At 39.3% G+C, this 20210-nt stretch overlaps 1 protein-coding gene across 6 annotated transcripts; it reads right to left on the minus strand.

The window, feature by feature from the left end:
- Nucleotides 1-504: 504 nt before the first annotated feature.
- LOC138758168 (uncharacterized) lies at nucleotides 505-18949 on the minus strand. 6 transcript variants are annotated; one of them, XM_069926720.1, is made up of 4 exons: nucleotides 18864-18949; nucleotides 14617-16043; nucleotides 2817-2999; nucleotides 505-2732 (listed from the first exon to the last, which is right to left on the minus strand). In XM_069926720.1, exons 2-3 carry the CDS (start codon nucleotides 15607-15609, stop codon nucleotides 2949-2951), a joined length of 1044 nt encoding a protein of 347 aa, XP_069782821.1. In that variant the 5' UTR covers nucleotides 15610-16043; nucleotides 18864-18949; the 3' UTR covers nucleotides 505-2732; nucleotides 2817-2948. The 6 variants fall into 6 exon arrangements, with proteins under 6 accessions (XP_069782821.1, XP_069782820.1, XP_069782823.1 ...); XM_069926719.1 differs by having other exon boundaries at nucleotides 18715-18934; XM_069926722.1 differs by having other exon boundaries at nucleotides 14671-16043; nucleotides 18511-18934.
- Between the last annotated feature and the right edge of the window lie 1261 nt (nucleotides 18950-20210).

The raw sequence follows: 20210 nt of genomic DNA on the forward strand, positions 1-20210 counted from the left end.
GCGGCTGCATTCATGTGCCGGGGGTGGTAGGGACCTCAGTGTTCCGGCGATTATCCCTCCTGGAGGAGGGTTACAAAGTTCACCTCGCATGCGCCTCCTGCGCTTTCAAGTGGCCTCCCGACACCCACATATGGGCATAATATACAGTTCTCTCGAGCCCTATTTAAATCAAATCCTTTCATGGTAAAAGTCATCAAAACATTTTGACTCCAAATCACCTATATGATGGTTTTCAGTAACACACACCAACAAAACTTAAACCCTTTGAATCTGTTACATTGAACAAATACATTATTTTGTTCTATAAATCAAAGTGAGTAACCTCACATTTTTTCACATCTGCCACATTGTCCCTCATCACTCACTTACTCAGTGTGTCCACGTCCCCGTACATCCTCCCCTTGGAATTACATTTAGTGTTACCCACAAAATCACGGTATTTCATCCCCTCCGTCAAGTTGTTGAAAGAGATCGTGGCGAGCTAGGGCCACTGCATTTGCCTGGTGAACAAAGAGAGATCTGTTTATTGTCCCTTTTTGCTTTTTACCACATAACATTTTTCAATCCTTTTCAGTATATTACCCTCAGTATTATCTTCTTGGGTGCGTTCACCAACCAACCAAATTGTAAGTTTTTTTTGTGAATCCAAATGCAGAAATCAACTCTTTCCCCCTCCTACATTCTACTAGTAACATCCTCAAAGAACTTGAACAGATGAGTCAAAGATTGTCCCCTGATATGTTCACTCCGACTATCCACAGTCCTATTATTCTTTGCAAGATGTTCTGTTACATCACTTTAGTGTATTGCATTTGAATGTTACTTCGTGCATAGAGAAGGGATTGATGGATAATGTTAGGGTCATGCAACCCAGAGGGCCAAGTGGCCATAAGTGAGAACATTTATATTGGATGTAAAAGTGATGTAGTTCAATGTCATAAATCTAAACAGAGGAAACTGAAGGAACAAGAGAAGAGATGGCAGCAGTTAACTGGAATATATTAAAAGGCAAGCTGGGGACAAGTAATGGTTCTGTTAAATCCTTCATTACAGATTCCAGCATTCTCCTGACTTCTAATCTCAGGCGAACAGTTTTCATTTTTTACTTTACCTCCTTTATTAAATAGTGGAGTCACATTTACTACTCTGAAATCCTCAGAAACAATTTCAGAATCTACTGATGTCATTAACTGGAACGTCCATTATCTCTTTCAAATCTCTGGGATCTAACAATCAGAAGGTATCAGCCTTCAAGCACATCAACCTCTCCAGCACAGTTTTTTGTTGACCAATACTTAATCCTTTTAGCTCTTGATTTCTCAAATATATTTGGTAGGCTTTGTGTCCTTCCTCCATGAAGACAGACACAACATAATTGTTTAATGACTCCGCCATTTTCTGTTCTCTGATTATAAATTCTTTTGTACTTGTATGTGAGAGGTCCACATTTTCATTCATCATCCTTTTTTGTTTCCCATACCTATAAAAGCCTGTTTTATGTTTCTCACCAGTCTACACTGGAGATCTGTCTAGCCTTTCTTTATTAATTTCTTTGTTTACTTTTTCTGAATAATCCTAAAATGCTCCGTCAGACCTAATGCTATTTGGGAAAACCTTTAAGCTCCGTCGTTTCCTATAATGCTCCCTTTAACTTCTCCAATCAGTGACAGATGAACCGCACTTCCTCTTTTAACTTTTGTGCCTCAAAGCTGTATATGCATTTTATAACTTTTGCGTCATTTCTGTAAAAGCTCACCATTGTTTTCCCCCATCCTGCCTTTTAATATATTCCTTTCTTTTAAGCTATTTTGATTGAAGTTTGCAATTATACAAACATGAAACAATATAATTATATTTTGAGATACAAATTACAAGAAAAAGAAGAGAAAAAACACCCATTAATTCAAAACCCTGACCACTATACAAGGTTGGAAAAAAATACTAACATGTGGGTATCAAGTGGCGACAACCTGGAAATCAACAGCACAGCAGCAAAGTTTATAACAACCCTGATATGCCATAAGCAAGGACCAGACTTGTATTAACAGAAGTATCCACCTCTACTAACCAGTGGGATAAGTTTCCACATCCGTTATATCAGTAGGGTGGTGCCTATCTACAGTCATAACCAATAGCAAGCATCAGCATAATACATTCACCCCCCCCCTTAAAATTAACTAATTTTAAGTAATAGTAAAAAGGAAATGAAAAGGGTTAAAAGCATCACAGAAGAAAAGAGAAAATCAGTAGTCATAAAAAAATCTGTGAGAAATGCAGCAATTACAACTTATCATCAGTAAGCCGTTGGGGCGGCCTTGAAACTCTCTGAGACCGACACAAAACAACTGGAGCGGGCTCCTGTAAGCTTACAGGAGAAGCTGCATTTTCAGTAGTTAAGAATTGATTAGTAGCAAGTGTCGTTTGAGGTAAGTCTCTGCGTTTTGCAGACTGAATTTCAGGGACAGAGACATGCTGTTCTGAAGATGGCAAAGGGAGATTAATGGGAGCGGGAAAAAGGTTAGAAGCTGCAGGCAGAACCCCTGGCGAAGCAAGATCCCTGAGGGAAACAGTGTCCTGTCTCCCATCAGGAAAAGCAATTTGAGCACATTGTGGGTTGTCATGAATCAGTTGTACGCGCTCGACTAATGGATCCACTTTGCTCTATCTAACATGCTTTCTCAGTAAAACTTTTAGAAAGCCAGGTCGGCAAGGTCGATCCAGTCTTCGACTTACTGGGAAAAGAAAACAAACACTGATTAGTTGAAGTACAAAGTAAAGTACGGATAGAGTTCAAAGCTTCAGGTAACACTCCTTACCAGCGGCTGGTGGGGAGACCTTTAGGTTTGAGTGCTATGGTAACAGCTTTCCAGGTTGTACCATTGCTGTGTTCAACTTGCCCATTTCCCCGAGGGTTATAACTGGTAGTGTGACTTGTGGCAATGCTTCTGTCAAGTAGATATTGCCGAAGCTCCAAGCTCATAAAGGTTGAACCTCTGTCGCTGTGAATTAAATTTGGATAACCAAAAATATTAAAAATTGTATCAAGACATTTAATTACCGAAGCAGCAGAAACATCAGTACAAGGGATAGCAAAAGGGAAATGAGATAATTCATTAATAACACTAAGAAAGTAAACATTTCTTTTATTTGAAGGCAGTAGCCCTTTAAAATTTACACTGAGGAGTTCAAAGAGTCTAGAAGATTTGATCAATGAGAAAGGTGAGGGTTCGTAATAACGAGGTTTGCATTCAGCACAAACAGGGCATCGTCCAGTTAGGGTTCTCACATCCTCAACAGTATAGGGCAGATTGAGAGATTTCACACAGTGATAAAGTCTGGTGACCTCCAGGTGCACAGTTCTTCATGACAAACTTTTAATCTGTGTAACTGCAGACTTGCACAAGATGCGCGAGAGAGAGCATCTGTGAGATCACTGAATTTTCCTGGATGATAGAGTATGTCATAGTCATAAGTAGAAAGTTCAATACGCTATCACATAATTTATCATTTTTAATCTTGCTCTTCAATCTAGTGTTTAACATGAAGGCAGGATGTAAACAAGAGGTACAATCCAATTCAGAAACAATAGTAAAGGTGGAAAAATCAGTTAAAGACTTAAGAGCCCAGGAAAAAGAGTTTACAAAAAATTGGACTATTTGGAATATCAAAGCAGAATAAATAATTTGAAAATTGTGGGTTTGCCAGAAGGTATAGAAGGTCAAGATCCTGTCAAATTTTTTAAAAATTGGATTCCCCAGATGTTGGGGGAAGAGTCTTTTCCTGATGGATTGGTATTGGAAAGAGCTTTAAGAAGACCATCCCTACCTGGACAACCTCCAAGAGCTGTGTTAGTTCGTTGTTTGAATTATTTGGACAGAGAGACAATTCTTCAACTTGCAGTTCAAAATGGAAGACAAAGGCAAGCTCCAATGATGGTTCAGAATAGCAGAGCTTTCTTCTACCCTGATTTGAGTCAAGATATCATCAGACGCCGACATGAATTTAATCCAGTTAAAGATGTTTTATGCCGTAAAGGTTACAAATTTGCTTTTCGTTATCCTTCTGTGTTGGAAGTGTTTTATGGAAACTATCAATCTCAATTCTTTGAGAGTGAGCATGAAGCAATGATTTTTGCTAATTCGTTACCGGATGTCAGAGGACAAAGAAGAAGTCCACCATTATCTCCTAAAAGAAAATCTGATGGAAATTGGCAAAATGGCAGAAGTGGAAAGAACGGGAATGGAAAGAGTTCACCTACTCTTGAAATGACTTCATCATCTGGACTGGAATCTCAAGGCTGATTTTTTTGGTAATATATTAATATTTTTGGTTGGCTGGCTGGGGAGGAGGGGATTGCACTAACTTATTTGTTAGTCATTGGTCACTAGTGGGTAATCCACACCCAGTTTTTTTTTTAGGGAGTTACTACCTTTTGGTTTTTTTTTTGGTTTTTTTGTTTTTTTTTCTTATTAACGAATATTATTTTTATTTGGAGGGCCTATATATTTTAATTTGAGGGTCGTATATAAAAAAATTCTTATCATTTTTCTTTGTTATTATTAATTTTGTGATTATATTTGGTATTTAGCAATTGTATTAGATATGTCGAATTTGAAATTTGCTACCTTTAATGTTCAGGGATTAAACAACCCAATTAAGCTTAAGCGAGTTTTGGATTACATTAAAAAGATGGTCATTGATACTGCTTTTTTACAGGAGACACATTTGAATAAAAAGGAAAGTATGAATTTGAAGAGGGACTGGATTGGACATGTTTTTTCTTCTTCATTTAACTCCAAAGCTAAGGGAGTAGCAATTTTAATACATAAAAATTTATCTTTTGGATTACAATCAATGGAAATGAATGCAGGACGTATTCTTAAGTTGAATTGTAAGATTTTTAATGAATTTTGAACTTTACTTAACATTTATGCACCGAATGTGTATGATGAAGCATTTATTTCAGATGCATTTCTGCTTCTGGGACAAACTAATGAAAATGTTCTGGTTGGAGGAGATTTTAACTGTGTTTTGGAACCTTTATTAGATAAATCTCCAAAAAGTGTTAAAAAATTAAAAATGGGAATTCAAATTCGAGCTTTGATGAAAGATTTTAATTTAGTGGACATTTGGCGATGTCTTAACTCAACAGAGAAGTATTTCTCTTTTTAGTCATTTAGACATGAATCTTTTTCCAGAATTGATATTTTTTTTAGTATCGGCACATTTACAGGGGAAAATACTGCAAGCAGAATATAAAAGTAGGGTAACTTCAGATCATTCTTTGTTGTATTTTACTTATGAGAGTTCTGAAAAAATTTGTGCAGCTTCTCGTTGGAGATTCAATACGATGTTGTTAAAAAAAGTGGAATTTATTGAATTTTTATAAAAACAAATTGATCACTTTTAGGAAAAAAGTGTTAATTCCGTTCAGAGTAAATTTATATTGTGGGATGCTATGAAAGATTACTTGAGAGGTCAAATAATTAGTTATAGCTCTAAGGTTAAAAAGAATTATCTGACCGAGAGCCTTGAATGAGAGAAACAGATTGATGAATTAGAAAATGAATTTCAGAGAGATGTGACAGAAAATCAGAAGATAGAGTTGTCTAGATTGAAATTGAAATAGAATATGTTGCAATTTTATCAATTTGAATGCTTGATTAATAGATCTAAACAACGCTATTATGAATGGGGTGAGAAAGTACATAAGGTACTTGCATGGCAGTTAAAGAAAGAACAGGTATCAAGGGTTATTAATGCAGTCAGACGAAATTTGACTATTACTTACAAACCTCGTGAGATTAATGATGAGTTTCATTTATTTTATAAGAAATTATATACTTCTGAGGAAAAACAGGAGAGCGAATCGATCGACTCCTTTTAATCGGTGTTGAAATTACCGGTACTTAGAAGAAGACATATTGGAGTTGGAGGCTCCTTTTACTGATTTAGAAATTAAATTGGCTATGTTGGAAATGCCAAATGGAAAATCACCTGGTGATGATGGGTTTTTGGTTGAATTTTATAACATATTTTATGATGATTTATCGACAGTACTTGGAGATGTGTTACGACAGATTAATGAACATTATGATCTACTTGAATCATGCTCTAGTGCATTAATTACTGTAATTCCTAAGAAGAATAGAGATCCGTTAAAGGTGTCTTCATATAGACCAATTTCTTTGTTGAAGGTTAACTATAAAATAATAGCTAAAGTATTAGCAAATCGATTGGCTAAATTTTTACCAAATTGATACATGTTGAACAAACAGATTTCATAAAGAATAGGTATGCTTCAGATAATATTCTTCAAGTGATTAGTTTGATTAATAAATATCGACAGTGCCCTGACCATCCGATGGTGATATCTCTTGATGCAGAAAAGGCTTTTGACGGAGTTGAGTGGAACTTTTTATTTAAAGTCTTAGAGAAATTAAAGTTTGGTCCTTCTTTTATTGGTTGGATTAAAGCTTTATACAATAAACCAATAGCCAGGGTATTGACAAATGGTCAGATCTCAGAACCTTTTAAATTAACTTGTTCAACTTGACAAGGTTGTCCTTTGTCTCCAGCTTTGTTTGTGTTAGTAATTGAACCTTTAGCACAGTTGATACGACAAAATACAAAGATACAAGGTATGAGAGTTTTAGCTGAGGAGTATAAAATTAATCTATTTGCTGACAATGTATTGGTGTATTTAATAAACCCAGCTCAGTCACTTTTACACTTGAAGGAATGTTTAACACAATCTGGATCTTTGTCTGGATATAAAGTTAACTGGGAAAAAAGTGAAATTTTACCGCTAGGTGAAGGAGATTATTCAGTTTATAAGAATATTATTAATTTGAAGTGGACTGATTGAATTAAATATTTGGGTATAAATGTGGATGTTGATTATCAATCTTTACATAAATTAAATTATGTACCATTAATGAAAAAGATCAAAGCTGATTTGATTAAGTGGAAGGATCTTCCTATAAATTTAATTGGAAGAATAAATACAATCAAAATGAATATCTTTCCATATATACAATATTTGTTTCAGTCAATTCCGTGTTGACTTAATAAGAATTTATTTTGAGATTTTAATAAAATGGTTAGGGAATTATTATGAAAGGGTAAATTTCCGAGAGTAGCTTTGAATAAGCTAACCTGGAAATATGCATTAGGGGGATTACGCTTACCACATTTTCAAAATTATTATGAGGCAACTCAATTTAAATTTATTAGTTAATTAATGGATTTGGAACGGCCCCCTAGTTGGGCTAAAATTGAGATGGTGAATATTTCTGAATTTGAAATACATCAATTTTTGTTTCGATGGAATTTAAATTTATTACAACAATATAATGTGCCTATACTAAAACATTTAAGGAAGTTATGGATGAGGAAAAAATAGAACAATAGGTTCTAAGGGTAAATTATTGACTTTAACACCATTATATAATAACCAACTTATTCCTTTTTCAATGTATAATCAATGTTTATTACATTGGAAATCTAAAGGTATAAAAAACTTGGGGGATTGTTTTAAAGAAGGTCAGTTTTTATCCTTTAATCAAATGAGGGAAGATTTTGGTATTAATGAGAATTCTTTATTTGTTTATTATCAACTTCGATCCCTAGTAAAACAAATATTTGGTAGAGATATGATTTTACCTCTTGTGATTGCACCAAAGAAGGGATATATTTCATTGATGTACCAAATATTACAGGAAAGTATGGAAAAAAAGGGATGGGATAGATCTAAGATTAAATGGGAAAAGGATATTAACCATACTTTTTCTGAGGATGATTGGTTAGATATCTGTCATGATAACATAACAATTTACAGCACGGAAACAGGCCATTAGGCCCTTCTAGTCCGCACCGAACAAAACACCCCTCTCTAGTCCCACCTCCCTGCACAATGCCCATAACCCTCCATCTTCTTCTCATCCATATATCTGTCTAACCTTTTCTTAAATAATACAATTGACTCCGCCGCCACTATTTCTCCCGGAAGCTCATTCCACACGTCTACCACTCTCTGAGTAAAGAAGTTCCCCCTCATGTTACCTCTAAACCTCTACCCCTTAATTCTTAACTCATGTCCTCTTGTTTTAATCTTTCCTCCTCTTAACGGAAATAGTCTATCCACATCCACTCTGTCTATCCCTTTCATAATCTTAAATACTTCTATCAAATCCCCTCTCAACCTTCTACACTCCAAAGAATAAAGACCTAATCTGTCCAATCTCTCCCTATACTCTAGATGCTTAAACCCAGGTAACATTCTGGTAAACCTTCTCTGCACTCTCTCCACTCTGTTTATATCCTTCCTATAATTAGGCGACCAGAACTGCACACAGAACTCCAAATTAGGCCGCACCAACGTCTTATACAGTCTCAACATCACCTCCCAACTCCTATATTCCATGCAATGATTGATAAAGGCCAGCATACTAAAAGCCTTCTTCACCACCCTATTCACGTGAGTTTCTACCTTCAGGGAACGATGTACCGTTACTCCTAAATCTTTCTGCTCTTCGGTATTCATCAATGCTCTCCCATTTACCACGTATGTCCTGTTCTGATTCTTCTTACCAAAATGAAGCACCTCACACTTATCAGCATTAAATTCCATCTGCCATTTTTCAGCCCACTTTTCTAAGCAGCCCAAATCCCTCTGCAATCCTTGAAAACCTTCTTCATTATCCACTATTCCACCTATCTTAGTATCGTCTGCATATTTACTAATCCAATTTACCACCCCATCATCTAGATCATTAATGTATATAACGAACAACAATGGGCCAAATACAGATCCTTGAGGCACACTACTGGTCACCGGCCTCCAACCTGACAGACAATTATCCACTACCACTCTCTGGCCTCTCCCTTTCAGCCAATGTTCAATCCATTTGACTATCTTAAAATTTATACCTAAAGACTGCACCTTCCTAACTAACCTTCCATGTGGTACCTTATCGAAGGCCTTACTGAAGTCCATATAGACAACATCCACTGCGCTACCCTCATCCACATTCCTAGTCTCCTCTTCAAAAAATTCAATCAGATTGGTCAAACATGACCTTCCTCCCACAAATCCATGTTGAGTGCTCCTGATCAGACCCTGTCTATCCAAATGTTTATAAGTACTATCTCTAAGAATTTTCTCCATTAATTTACCTACCACAGACGTCAAACTTACAGGCCGATAGTTGCCAGGCTTCCTCCTTGAACCCTTTTTAAATAACGGAACCTCATGCGCAATGTGTCAATCCTCCGGCACTATCCCCATATCTAATGACATTTGGAAAATTACCGCCAGAGCCTCTGCTATTTCCTCCCTCACTTCTCTCAATGACCTGGGGAAGATCCCGTCTGGTCCTGGAGACTTATCCACCTTTATATTCTTCAAAAGCCCTAAAAATACACCTTTTGTAATCTCTATATTCCCCATATTTACCCAATTTGCTTTTTTTATCTCACATCTCCCAATATCCTTCTCCTTAGTGAATACTGAAAAAAAGAAACTGTTCAATATCTCCCCCATTTCTCTAGGCTCCACACACAGTTTTCCGCTTTGATTTTCTAAGGGACCAATTTTGTCTCTAGCTTTCCTTTTACCATTAACATATTTGTAGAACTCTTTTGGATTAGTTTTCACCCTGCTTGCCATAGTTTCCTTGTACCTTCTTTTAGCTTTCCTAATTCCTCTCTTAAGATTCCTCTTACATTCAATGTATCTTTCAAACATCCCCTTAACTCCATGCTTCTTATATCTAATGTATGCCTCCCTTTTTCTTCGAACCAAGTTTCCAATATTGCTTGAAAACCATGGCTCTCTCAAACCTTTTGCCCCTCCTTTTAACCTAACAGGAACATAAAGCTTTTGCACTCTCAAAATCTGATCTTTAAAAGACTTCCATCTCTCTACTACATCCTGCCCATAAAACAAATTGTCCCAATGCACACCCTGCAAGTCCTTTCGCATCTCCTCAAATCTAGCTTTTCCCCAATCTAAAACCTTAACCCTTGGCCCTGACTTCTCTCTTTCCATAATGACATTGAAGCTGATGGCATTATGATCATTGGACCCGAAGTGCTCGCCAACACTAACCTCCGTCACTTGACCCATCCCATTTGCCAACAGTAGATCTAACACTGCTCCTTCTCTGGTTGGCACCTCTACATATTGTTGTAAAAAACTATCTTGCACACATTTCACAAACTCTAACCCATCCAGTCCTTTCACAGAATGTGTTTCCCAATCTATATGTGGAAAATTAAAATCTCCCATAATTATAACCCTGTGCTTATCACAAATATCTACTATCTCCTTACAGATTTGCTCCTCTAGGTCTCGGTCCCCTCTGGGTGGTCTATAATACACCCCTACAAGTGTAACCTCTCCTTTCCTACTCCTCAGTTCCACCCAAATAGCCTCCGTGGATGTGCCTTCTAATCTATCCTTCCTAGGCACCGCTGTAATATTTTCCCTGACAAGCAATGCAACCCCACCTCCTCTTGCCCTTCTGACTCTATCACACCTAAAACAACGAAACCCAGTTTCGTTGCCAATCACATCCCTCCTGCAACCATGTATCACTAATCGCTACCACATCATACTTCCAAGTATCAATCCACACCTTCAGCTCCTCCACCTTTTTTACAATACTCCTGGCATTAAAATATATGAATTTCAGAGATTTCCCAATTTTTAATCCCTGTTTTTCCTCATCTTTAATAACAACATTATTTACTTTTCCTGCCAATTGCCCTTCATCTTCTTCCAGACCATTTCCCTTCTCTATCACCTGCCCATCCATATTCAAATACTTACTACAAACTTTCTTTGTTTGCATTCTAACCTTCTCCTTTCTGTTCTGTACTATTTTGTTCCCTCCCCCCAACCATTCTAGTTTAAAGGATCCTGAGTGGCCCTAGCAAATACCTCTGCCAGGATTCTGGTCCCCCTGGGATTTAAGTGTAACCCGTCCTTACTGTACAGGTCACATCTCCCCCAAAAAAGGTCCCAGTTATCCAGAAACTTAAAACCCTGCCCCTTACTCCACCCCTTCAGCCACGTGTTAATCCTCCACCTCATTCTATTTCTATTCTCACTGTCACGTGGCACAGGGAGTAATCCAGAGATTACCCCCTTTGCGGTCCTTCTTTTTAACTCCCTACCTAACTGCCTGTACTCACTTTTTAGGACCTCCTCTCTATTTCTCCCTATGTCATTGGTACCTACATGTACCACGACCTCTGGCTCCTGTCCCTCCCACTTTAGGATATCCGGGACACGAGCAGCAACATCCTGGACCCTGCCACCAGGGAGGCAAACCACCATCCGGTTCTCCTTGCTGCGTCCGCAGAATCCCCTATCCGTCCTCTTAACTATGGAGTCTCCTACCACAATTGCCCTCCTTTTCCTTTCCCTCCCTTTCTGAGCTACAGGGGCCGACCTCGTGCCAGAGGCACAGCCACTGTCGCTCCCCCCAACCTTGATGTCCCCCTCAACAGTGCTCAAAGAGGCGTACTTATTGCTGAGGGTTACATTCACAGGGCTCCTCTCTGGCACCTTACGTTCTTTTGTCCCTCTCCTAACAGTTACCCACCTTTCATCCTCCCGTGTCCCTGGCGTGACCACCTGGCTGTAACTCCTGTCTATGACTTCCTCTGTTTCCCTAACCAGCCTGAGGTCATCGAGCTGCTGCTCTAGTTCCCTAACACGGTCCCTGAGAATCTGAAGCTCGACACACCTAGTGCAGATATGGACATCCGGGAGTCTGGAAGACTCCAGGACCTCCCACATCCGGCACTCCCGACAACACACAGCCTTAACACTCATCCCTTACCCCAATGAAGTAGTAATAAAGACTATCTTAGCCACTCGCTCGCTGTCCCTTTTATTTATTGGCCTTTTACCAATTAACCCCTACACACTCTCCTGTACGCTCGCTCGACCAATGGCCGCCTCTGAGGCCGACTCCTCCCCGCAGACCCTGGTAAGAGACTTTTAAAAAAGTTTTCTTACCTGTCCTGGACTCTTTTCTTTTCTGTCCTTTTCCTCTCTCCTTTTCTCTCCTCTCCTCTCCTCTCCTCTCCTCTCCTCTCCTCTCCTCTCCTCTCCTCTCCTCTCCTCTCCTCTCCCTACTGCTAGACCTTACCTTCCCGTCACAATTAACCCCTACACACTCTCCTGTACGCTCGCTCGACCAATGGCCGCCTCCGACGCCGACTCCTCCCCGCAGACCCTGGTAAGAGACTTTTTAAAAAGTTTTCTGACCTGCCCCGGACTCTTTTCTTTTCTGTCCTTCTCCTCTCTCCTTTCTCTCCTCTCCTCTCCTCTCCTCTCCCTTCCTCAGTGTTACTAGATTGATAAATGTTCGTTATGCAATGGTTAATTACAATTTTTTACAGCAATTGTATTTAACACCTGAAAAGTTAAAAAAAATTATGGTTTTCGTGAATCAGACTCTTGTTTTAGATATGGTAATTCAGTTGGAACTTTTTTTCATGCTGTTTGGTTATGTGTACATATGCAATCTTTTTGGAAAGCAATTCAATTGTTTTTGGAACATTTGTATAAGATCAAAATACTTCTGGACCCGACAATATTTTTGTTGGGTGAATTGAATCCTTTGAAAGATTTGGGATTAGACAAATTTCAGATTGCTTTTGTATATTTAACTTTATCTGTAGCAAAAAAAATGTATAGCAAGTACATGGAAAAATGCTAATGTGATTGATATTAATAGATGGCTTAATGAGATGAAAACTTGTTTGGTAATGGAAAAAATCACGCATGTTTTTCATGATAATTATTCTTTTTTTTCTTAATAAATGGTCTTTATATTCAGAATATTTACATTTAGATTTACCTTGATTAGATTTTAGTAAATATATTTCAGTTTTTTTTTCTTTCTTTAGCTCTCCTAAAGAGAGCTGGCTGAGAGGGGGAGGGGGGTTCTTCTTTCTTTTTCTTTTTCATATAAAATTTTTTAATCATTCATAATATGTACTTTTTTTTACTGTCTGTAATAACCTTGTTGAATGAATAAATAAAGTTATTAAAAAAAAAGAACATGAAGGCAACAAATTTCTGATCAGTTAACAAGGTGAACTTCTTGTCAGCTAAGAAGTATTTCCAGTGGCGGATAGCTTCTATAATAGCTCGTGCTACCTTTTCAATGGATGAGTGTTTTAATTCTGGCCCACATAATGTGAGAGAAAAGAAGGCTACAGGTTTGTCAGCTTGATTTAGTGTGGCAGCAAGAGCAAAAACAGATGCATCCGATTCCACTTGAAATGATAAATCTTCATCAATTGCAGACATGTAGGCCTTAGCTATATCTTGTTTAATGTTTTCAAAAGCTTGGAGGGCCTCATCACTCAAAGGAAAATTGGTGGTTTTAAAAAGTGGTCGTGCTTTGTCAGCGTAGTGTGGCACCCACTGAGCGTAATAGGAAAAAAAACCCTAAACAACGCTTGAGGGCCTTTTGCGTTGTTGGAGGGGGAAGCTCCATGAGTGGTTGCATTGTCTTTGGGTCCAGACTGATTTCTCCTCTACTTACTACGTAGCCTAATGGCAGTTTTTTTGTGCGGTACACATATTTGTCATTATTCAGGGTTTAATGCAAGGTTTTGGCTACTTGGAGGAACTGTTGCAAATTCTGATCATGATCATTCATGTCTTTGCCACAGATGGTAACATTGTCCAGATAAGGAAAAGTGGCTTGCAATTTGTAGGTGTCCACTAACTTATCCATTTCTCTTTGAAAAACTGATAATCTGTTAGTGATGCCAAAAGGACTTCTCTTAAACTGGAAGAGTTTGCCACCTGCCTCAAAAGCAGTAAACTTTCTTTCATCCTTATGGATGGGAACCTGGTGGTAAGCTGATTTCAGATCAATAGTAGAGTACATCTCATATTGAGCAATTTGAATGACCATGTCTGAAATACGAGGCAGGGGTAAGCATCTAGTTGAGTGTACCTGTTTATGGTTTGGCTTTAATCCACAACCATTCTAGGTTTCGTGCCATTTCTGACCACTACTACTTGGGCACGCCAAGGACTTGTGCTGGGCTCGATGATATTTTCCTTTAACAAGTTCTTAACCTCGTCTTTGATAAATAGTCTGCCTTCTTTACTGTAACGCCTACTTTTTGTAGCTATAGACTTACAATCCGAGGTCAAATTAGAGAAGAGATGAGGGGGTTTAATTTTTAGTGTAGACAAACCGCAAAACTTCTTTGGTGAGACGGTGATGGATGGCAAGGGGCCGTTAAATGCCAATATGATATTTTTCATTTGGCATTGGAAGTCTAGACCTAGAAGCATTGGTGCTCATAGGCCGGGGAGTACAGAAATCTTGAAATCAGTATACTCATTGTCATGTTAAATTAGTTTTGCAATAACATAGTATCTTGTTCTAGTCCTGAGCAAGCCATTGTGATTGTGTGCTTAGCTGGGTATATCGCAAGATTTAGAGATCTAGCTGTCGAAGGGTGAATGTAACTGTCTGTACTGCCTGAATCAAATAAACAGTTAATAGGCTGCCCATTTACCTCCACTTTCATTGTGGATGGCTGCAGGTCATAGGATTTATCTTGGTTTACCTTCATGGAAGTCAGGATTGGATCTCCTTGCGGCATTGGCATGTAGGGCCTCACCTCGTCACTAGTCGATCCGTTGTATGATTCAGAAGTTGAAGAAGCTGAAGTCGGGCTCGATGAGTCATTGACTCTCCAGCTCAGCATCGTGGTTTTATGACGATGACTCTGCTTAGTATCAGCGCTTGGGTGCTTCTTCCTCTTCTCCTTCTTCTTCTTCTTCTTCTTCTGCTTGCCACAAGTGCCAGATATTGACTCTCTAGCTCGGCAAACTCTGGCCCAATGGCCCTCCTTCCTGCATTTGGTGCAGGTATCTTGGCGTTCTGGGCACAAGTTGTGGGCATGTAGTGCCAAGCTGCAGAAGTAACATTTTGGGGACCAGCTTTTGCATCGCGGTTTCATCAAGCTCAGTAGCGAATCTTCACTCCAGGTCGATCTGAGGGGCGCCAATTTGGCACTTCTCCCTTGCTCAAATGCTTTTGCTCCTTGTAACGCAGTTAGGAGCATCTTCGCTTGTTGCAGAGCCGCATTAAAAGTCAAGCCTGGAGTCTCCAGTAGACACCGTCTAACGTATCCTGATTCCAGACCACTTATGAACGCATCTAACATCAGACACTCATGGTGGGCTTCAGCCGTGATGGCAGCGCAGGCACAGTCCCTGTATAGCCCCTTCAGGGCGAGCGCAAAAACATCTACGCTCTCACCTGCTTGTTGCTTCCGAATGTGAAGCTGGTGTCTTGCGTACAGGGTGTTCTGAGGCATATAGTATTTGGCTTTAAGGAGATTCACTGCATTCTGGTAGCCAGCTACCTCTCTGACCACGGAGTAGAGGACATCTCTGAGGAAAGCCATGAAATGGTCTATTTTCTCAGGGTCTTGCACGACATTGTTCTTTCGCATGTACGGTTCAAAGCATTGGAGCCAGTGGTGGAATTTTTCTCTGGCTCGGGTGGCATCTTGATCTATCTCAAATCTTCCAGGTTTCAGGGAAGTATCCATGATTTCTCTTCTGTTAATAAAATTGATATGCCATAAACAAGGACAAGACTTGTATTAGCAGAAGAATCCACCTCGACTGACCAGTGGGATAAGTTACACCATCTGTTATACCAGTAAGGTGGTGCCTATCTACAGTCATAACCAATAGCAAGGAGTCAACATAATACATTACATCACTACAAACCCTCAAACTTTAGATTGCAGTAATTGTCCATAAAAGGGCCTTGCATCTTTATGAAATGAGTAGTTGACTCTTCAATGGCATATCTAAATTTTGCTAAACTTAAACAAGACATAATATCATTTAACCATTGGGCACGTGTAGGTGGAGTATTATCTTTCCATTTAATCCAGATTGTACATCTATCAATGAAGTAAAAGATAAAATTCAATTTTGAGTTGGAGTCGGTAAAACATCATCATCTTGGAATAATCTGAAAAGAGAAATTAAAGGGCAAGGTTACAATTTTACCTGAAGAATCTCCGGTTGAAAAATATCTTTCCAAAATTTTTCGAAATGAGGGCAAAGCCAAAACATGTGAATCAAAGAAACCTCAGGAATATTACATTTGTCACATGGAGGGTTTATGTCGGAGTATAAACGAAACAATTTTACTTTTGACTTGTGTACTCTATGGACCAATTTAAATGGCAACAAACAGTGTCGTGCACAAAATTAGGTCGTATTAATCAGATTACAAATGGAATCCCAAACCTCATTTGGCAATTTTAGGGTTCTTTTTAATTTCCTATTTATATGGTAATTGATAATCCAATATTGAAGCATAGATTGAGAATAGGGCACAATTTAGGTGTTTTGGATTTCAGAACTTATCCCTAGCTAGTCCTATTATATCCAATCACCACCTTTTTCTTCCTTTGTTACAGGATACACCTGTTAATGTTTGGCATAGATTGGCCCACATCACCCCACCCCCACCCCAGAATTGTTGCATGGCTCTAATGTCACAAATTTGGGTAATTTAGAAAGGCAATCCTGGTGCTCGGGAGGGGGGGGGGGAGCATGCGTAGGTTCAGCAATGTCAACGTGTGCAGGCTTCAGTCTGTCTCAAGTAAAAGGTTCTGGTCGACCACCAATGTCCAATAGCACTGTTCATCCATTGTGCTGCAGCACTTTATAAGGCCCGTCCTAAGGTTGCTTCAGGAGCATAGCATGAGATGGACATTGAACAAAGACATAAGAAGTAGAGTTGAGAGCAGCAGGAACATGTGAGGGTGGTGATCCATGATGAGTTGCTGGAACCGGAGCCAGGAACCCAACTTGTATCTTAGTTCTTGTAATTCCTCTGTAACCGAGGATCTATCTCCGGCTGGAGAAGGAGTGAGGTTTGCCAGTACTGGGAGTGGAGCGCTGTAAACTAATTCTGCTGAAGGAGTCTCCAGGTCATCCTTATGAGCCGTTCTAATACCCAACAGCACCCATGGTAACTCATCTGCCCACTGTCTGCTATTAAATCTTGCCCGCAAGGCTTGTTTCAGATGCCAGTGGAAATGTTCCACTAGCCCACTAGCCTGTGGGTGGTATGCCATAGTATGGTGTAATTGCATACCACAAAGTCTCATCAGGTTTGTCCATAAGGTTGAAGCTGTGACAGATTATGTTGTATTTTATACTGTCCATCGATATGTTTTAAAGGAGATAAATTGTGGCAGGGTTTTAGTGTAGGTCACATACAAACATTTCAAAACAAATCTCATTTAAAATACTAGAGCTCTGCTCAAGCCAGACAGGCCTGGCTCCGAGTGTCTTTGCAAAAAACTTTAAAGAGTGCCCAAGGGACTTAACTAATAGATTGTTTTGGAAAGCAACAGATGAAAGAACTTGGAGGATTAGGTTTGGAGTCACAGGCTGTCTGAGTGCAGATTTCTGTTCTAGAAGGGTCATGTGGTTTTTGCAAGCAGAGAGAGTCAAATAGGCTTTTCTCTGAGAGAGAGAAAGAGAGAATTCACTTCTGCAACAGCAGCTGGGACTGGAACAGGACAAGCTGGCAAGCTTGTGGAAAATCCCCATTTTGAAGATGAGTTGTGAGTGCTTAGTTCAGCCTGGTCAAAGCCCTTGTGATCCATACAAGAGGAGAGGACTGGCTGCCTAATGTTTCACTTGAAATAAGTAAAACAAAAAGGAACTCTGTGGAGACCTGAAAGAAAGAGGTTATCATCTAGAAAACCCTGATGGGGCAAGTTTCTTCAGCAAGACACTAAGGTGGCTGGTTACAAGGAATCAGTTGTGGGTGTCCAGCGAACAACAAATCTCTCTCTAAAAACCGACAAGAACTTTTCTGAGTGGTAACCATTTACCTTTCAAACAACAAAGCCTGGTGAACTTTATAAATGTAAAATTCTGTGCACAGTATAAGAATTGCTTGCAACCAATAAACTTGGAGGAATGAGAAGTGAGACTGGACTGTGAATCAAAGAACTTTTCGAAGAGAGATTTGTTGGTTGCTGGACACAAACTTTTCCAGTCACGTCAGTGTCTTGCAGAAGAAACTTGCCCCACTTTCTGTGTTCTCCCAATGGCTTTTTCTTCCTCAGTAGCTTGTGGAGTGCCATAGAACTGGTGGTTGCATTGACTTGACTGTCCAAGGTGACCTGTTGAAACTTTGCCATGGGAGGCTGCGGTACACTGTGAAGACTGTCTGCCTCTCTTGCCACTTCCCTTGGTTTGGAGAAGTCAGCAGAAGGGAGCAGCAGGGCAATGTCACAAAGGAGCCGTTCCAAGAAGGCTGCCTTTAATATTAAGCAGTTGAAATGGCCGTCTGCTGGCACAAGCATTTCATTCATCAATTCTGATGGCCTTCTGTGCCCAAAATCATCTTGGTGGAGTAAGCGTATGCCTCTTTCCAGGTCAGACATGCCAAAAGTCATGAGGAGGTCTACCTTAAGAGCATTGCATTGATCCTCCTTGGGCAGGTTGTTGATAAAATCATCTACTTTGACAGCAGAGTCTTCATCTAATGAGGTGGCTACATGCCAAAATTTTGTGGCTTCATCTGTTATGTTCCTAATGTGGAACTGAGCCTCATCCTGCTGGAACCATGGATGTGGTCTGTGAAGCCAGAAGGTGGGCAGTTTCATACCCACCACATGCAGCGCTGTAGTAACATCCATTCTGCAGGCTTTCTCACTGTTTCACTGTTGGGGCTCAAAAACCGTCGAGCACCCATTAGGGTCACCAATTTGTGGAACTAACTGCAGAGCTCACGCAACACAGAGAAGAGTGAAATACCAACTTTTTAAAAATTTTAAACCATCGTGTGCTTCATAAAGAGGAGTGATGCCAGTGTGCTTTTTTAAAGGGGAGTGATGCCAGCACGCTCCATAAAGGGTAGTGATGTCAGTGCACCTCACAAAGGGAAGTGAGGTCAGCTTGCTGCAGAGTCATTGTCTCTCTAGTAACATGCCAGCAGGGAAGCAACATGCTTCATCAACCCATGCAGGTCTGCAAATGTGGGCCTCTCCTGGGCAAAGAAGGGAACCCTGCACCATTCTGTGCCGGCCGTTCGGTGCGGCGATTCTTCCTGTCCAGCTGTGTGGCTGCTCAGTCCACCACAGGCACAGATTGGGCATTAAATATTTCAATTACCTTTTTATTCAAAATAATTTTGCTACTTCTGAACAATTGATGGTAAAATATGTCTTACCAAACATGTTTTTTTAAAGATATTTCCAAGTTAGACACTATTCAATCTCAGATCCCTGACTTCCTGCAAATTCCTCAGGCAAATACTCTTGATTTACTTTTTGCTTTGCAGATTTCTCATAAAGGTCTCTTATTTGTAACAATTTGCTTGATTTAAAAAATGGCTTTATTAGTTAAGATCAAGAGAGAATGGGAAGAGGATTTGAACCTTTTAATATATTCCAATTTAACTGCTGCCATCTCTTCTCTTGGTCCTTCAGTTTCCTCTGTTTAGGTTTAAGACCTAGGTTTCACATTGAATGACATCACTTTTAAATCCAATATCAATGTTATCATATGACAACCACTTGATCATCTGGATTGCATAACAATAAGATTATCCATCAAACACTTCTCATTTCACAAAATAACATTCAAATGCAATACACTAAATTGCTGGAGAAACTAAGCGGTAGTTTTTTCCCCAGTTTGAGCATTTCATGATTTCATCTTCCACATTGCTTTAGCAAATGTGCTTCGTCCAATCTATTTATACGAGAAAGTAGCCCATATTATGCCTGAGCACACACCTTTAATTTCCTGATTAATGCTGCATCCAATATTAGTTTATAAATAAAACCTAATAATGTTATCTTACCTTTGAAATTTTTAACTTGACAAAAACTGATTCAAATTGTACATTATGATCTGTCATATTCAGATTTTGCTTCTTGAACACTTTTTGGTGTATTTTATTGATCTTGAGCTGCTGATTTAAAAAAATGAACTTCAAATGTTGCTCTTACGTATTTTTTTTAATATAGACCCTATTTTTGTGATTTCTTGTCATACTTTAAGGCTACTAGTATATTGCTCACAAAATGAACTGTTTCGCTCAGTGCCAGCATACCTGGGCATGCACTCAGTGCAGATGTGATGCAAGTTTTGTCTTAGACCT

This window comes from Narcine bancroftii, chromosome 3 (genome assembly GCF_036971445.1).
Source record: "Narcine bancroftii isolate sNarBan1 chromosome 3, sNarBan1.hap1, whole genome shotgun sequence".
Lineage (NCBI taxonomy): Eukaryota > Metazoa > Chordata > Chondrichthyes > Torpediniformes > Narcinidae > Narcine > Narcine bancroftii.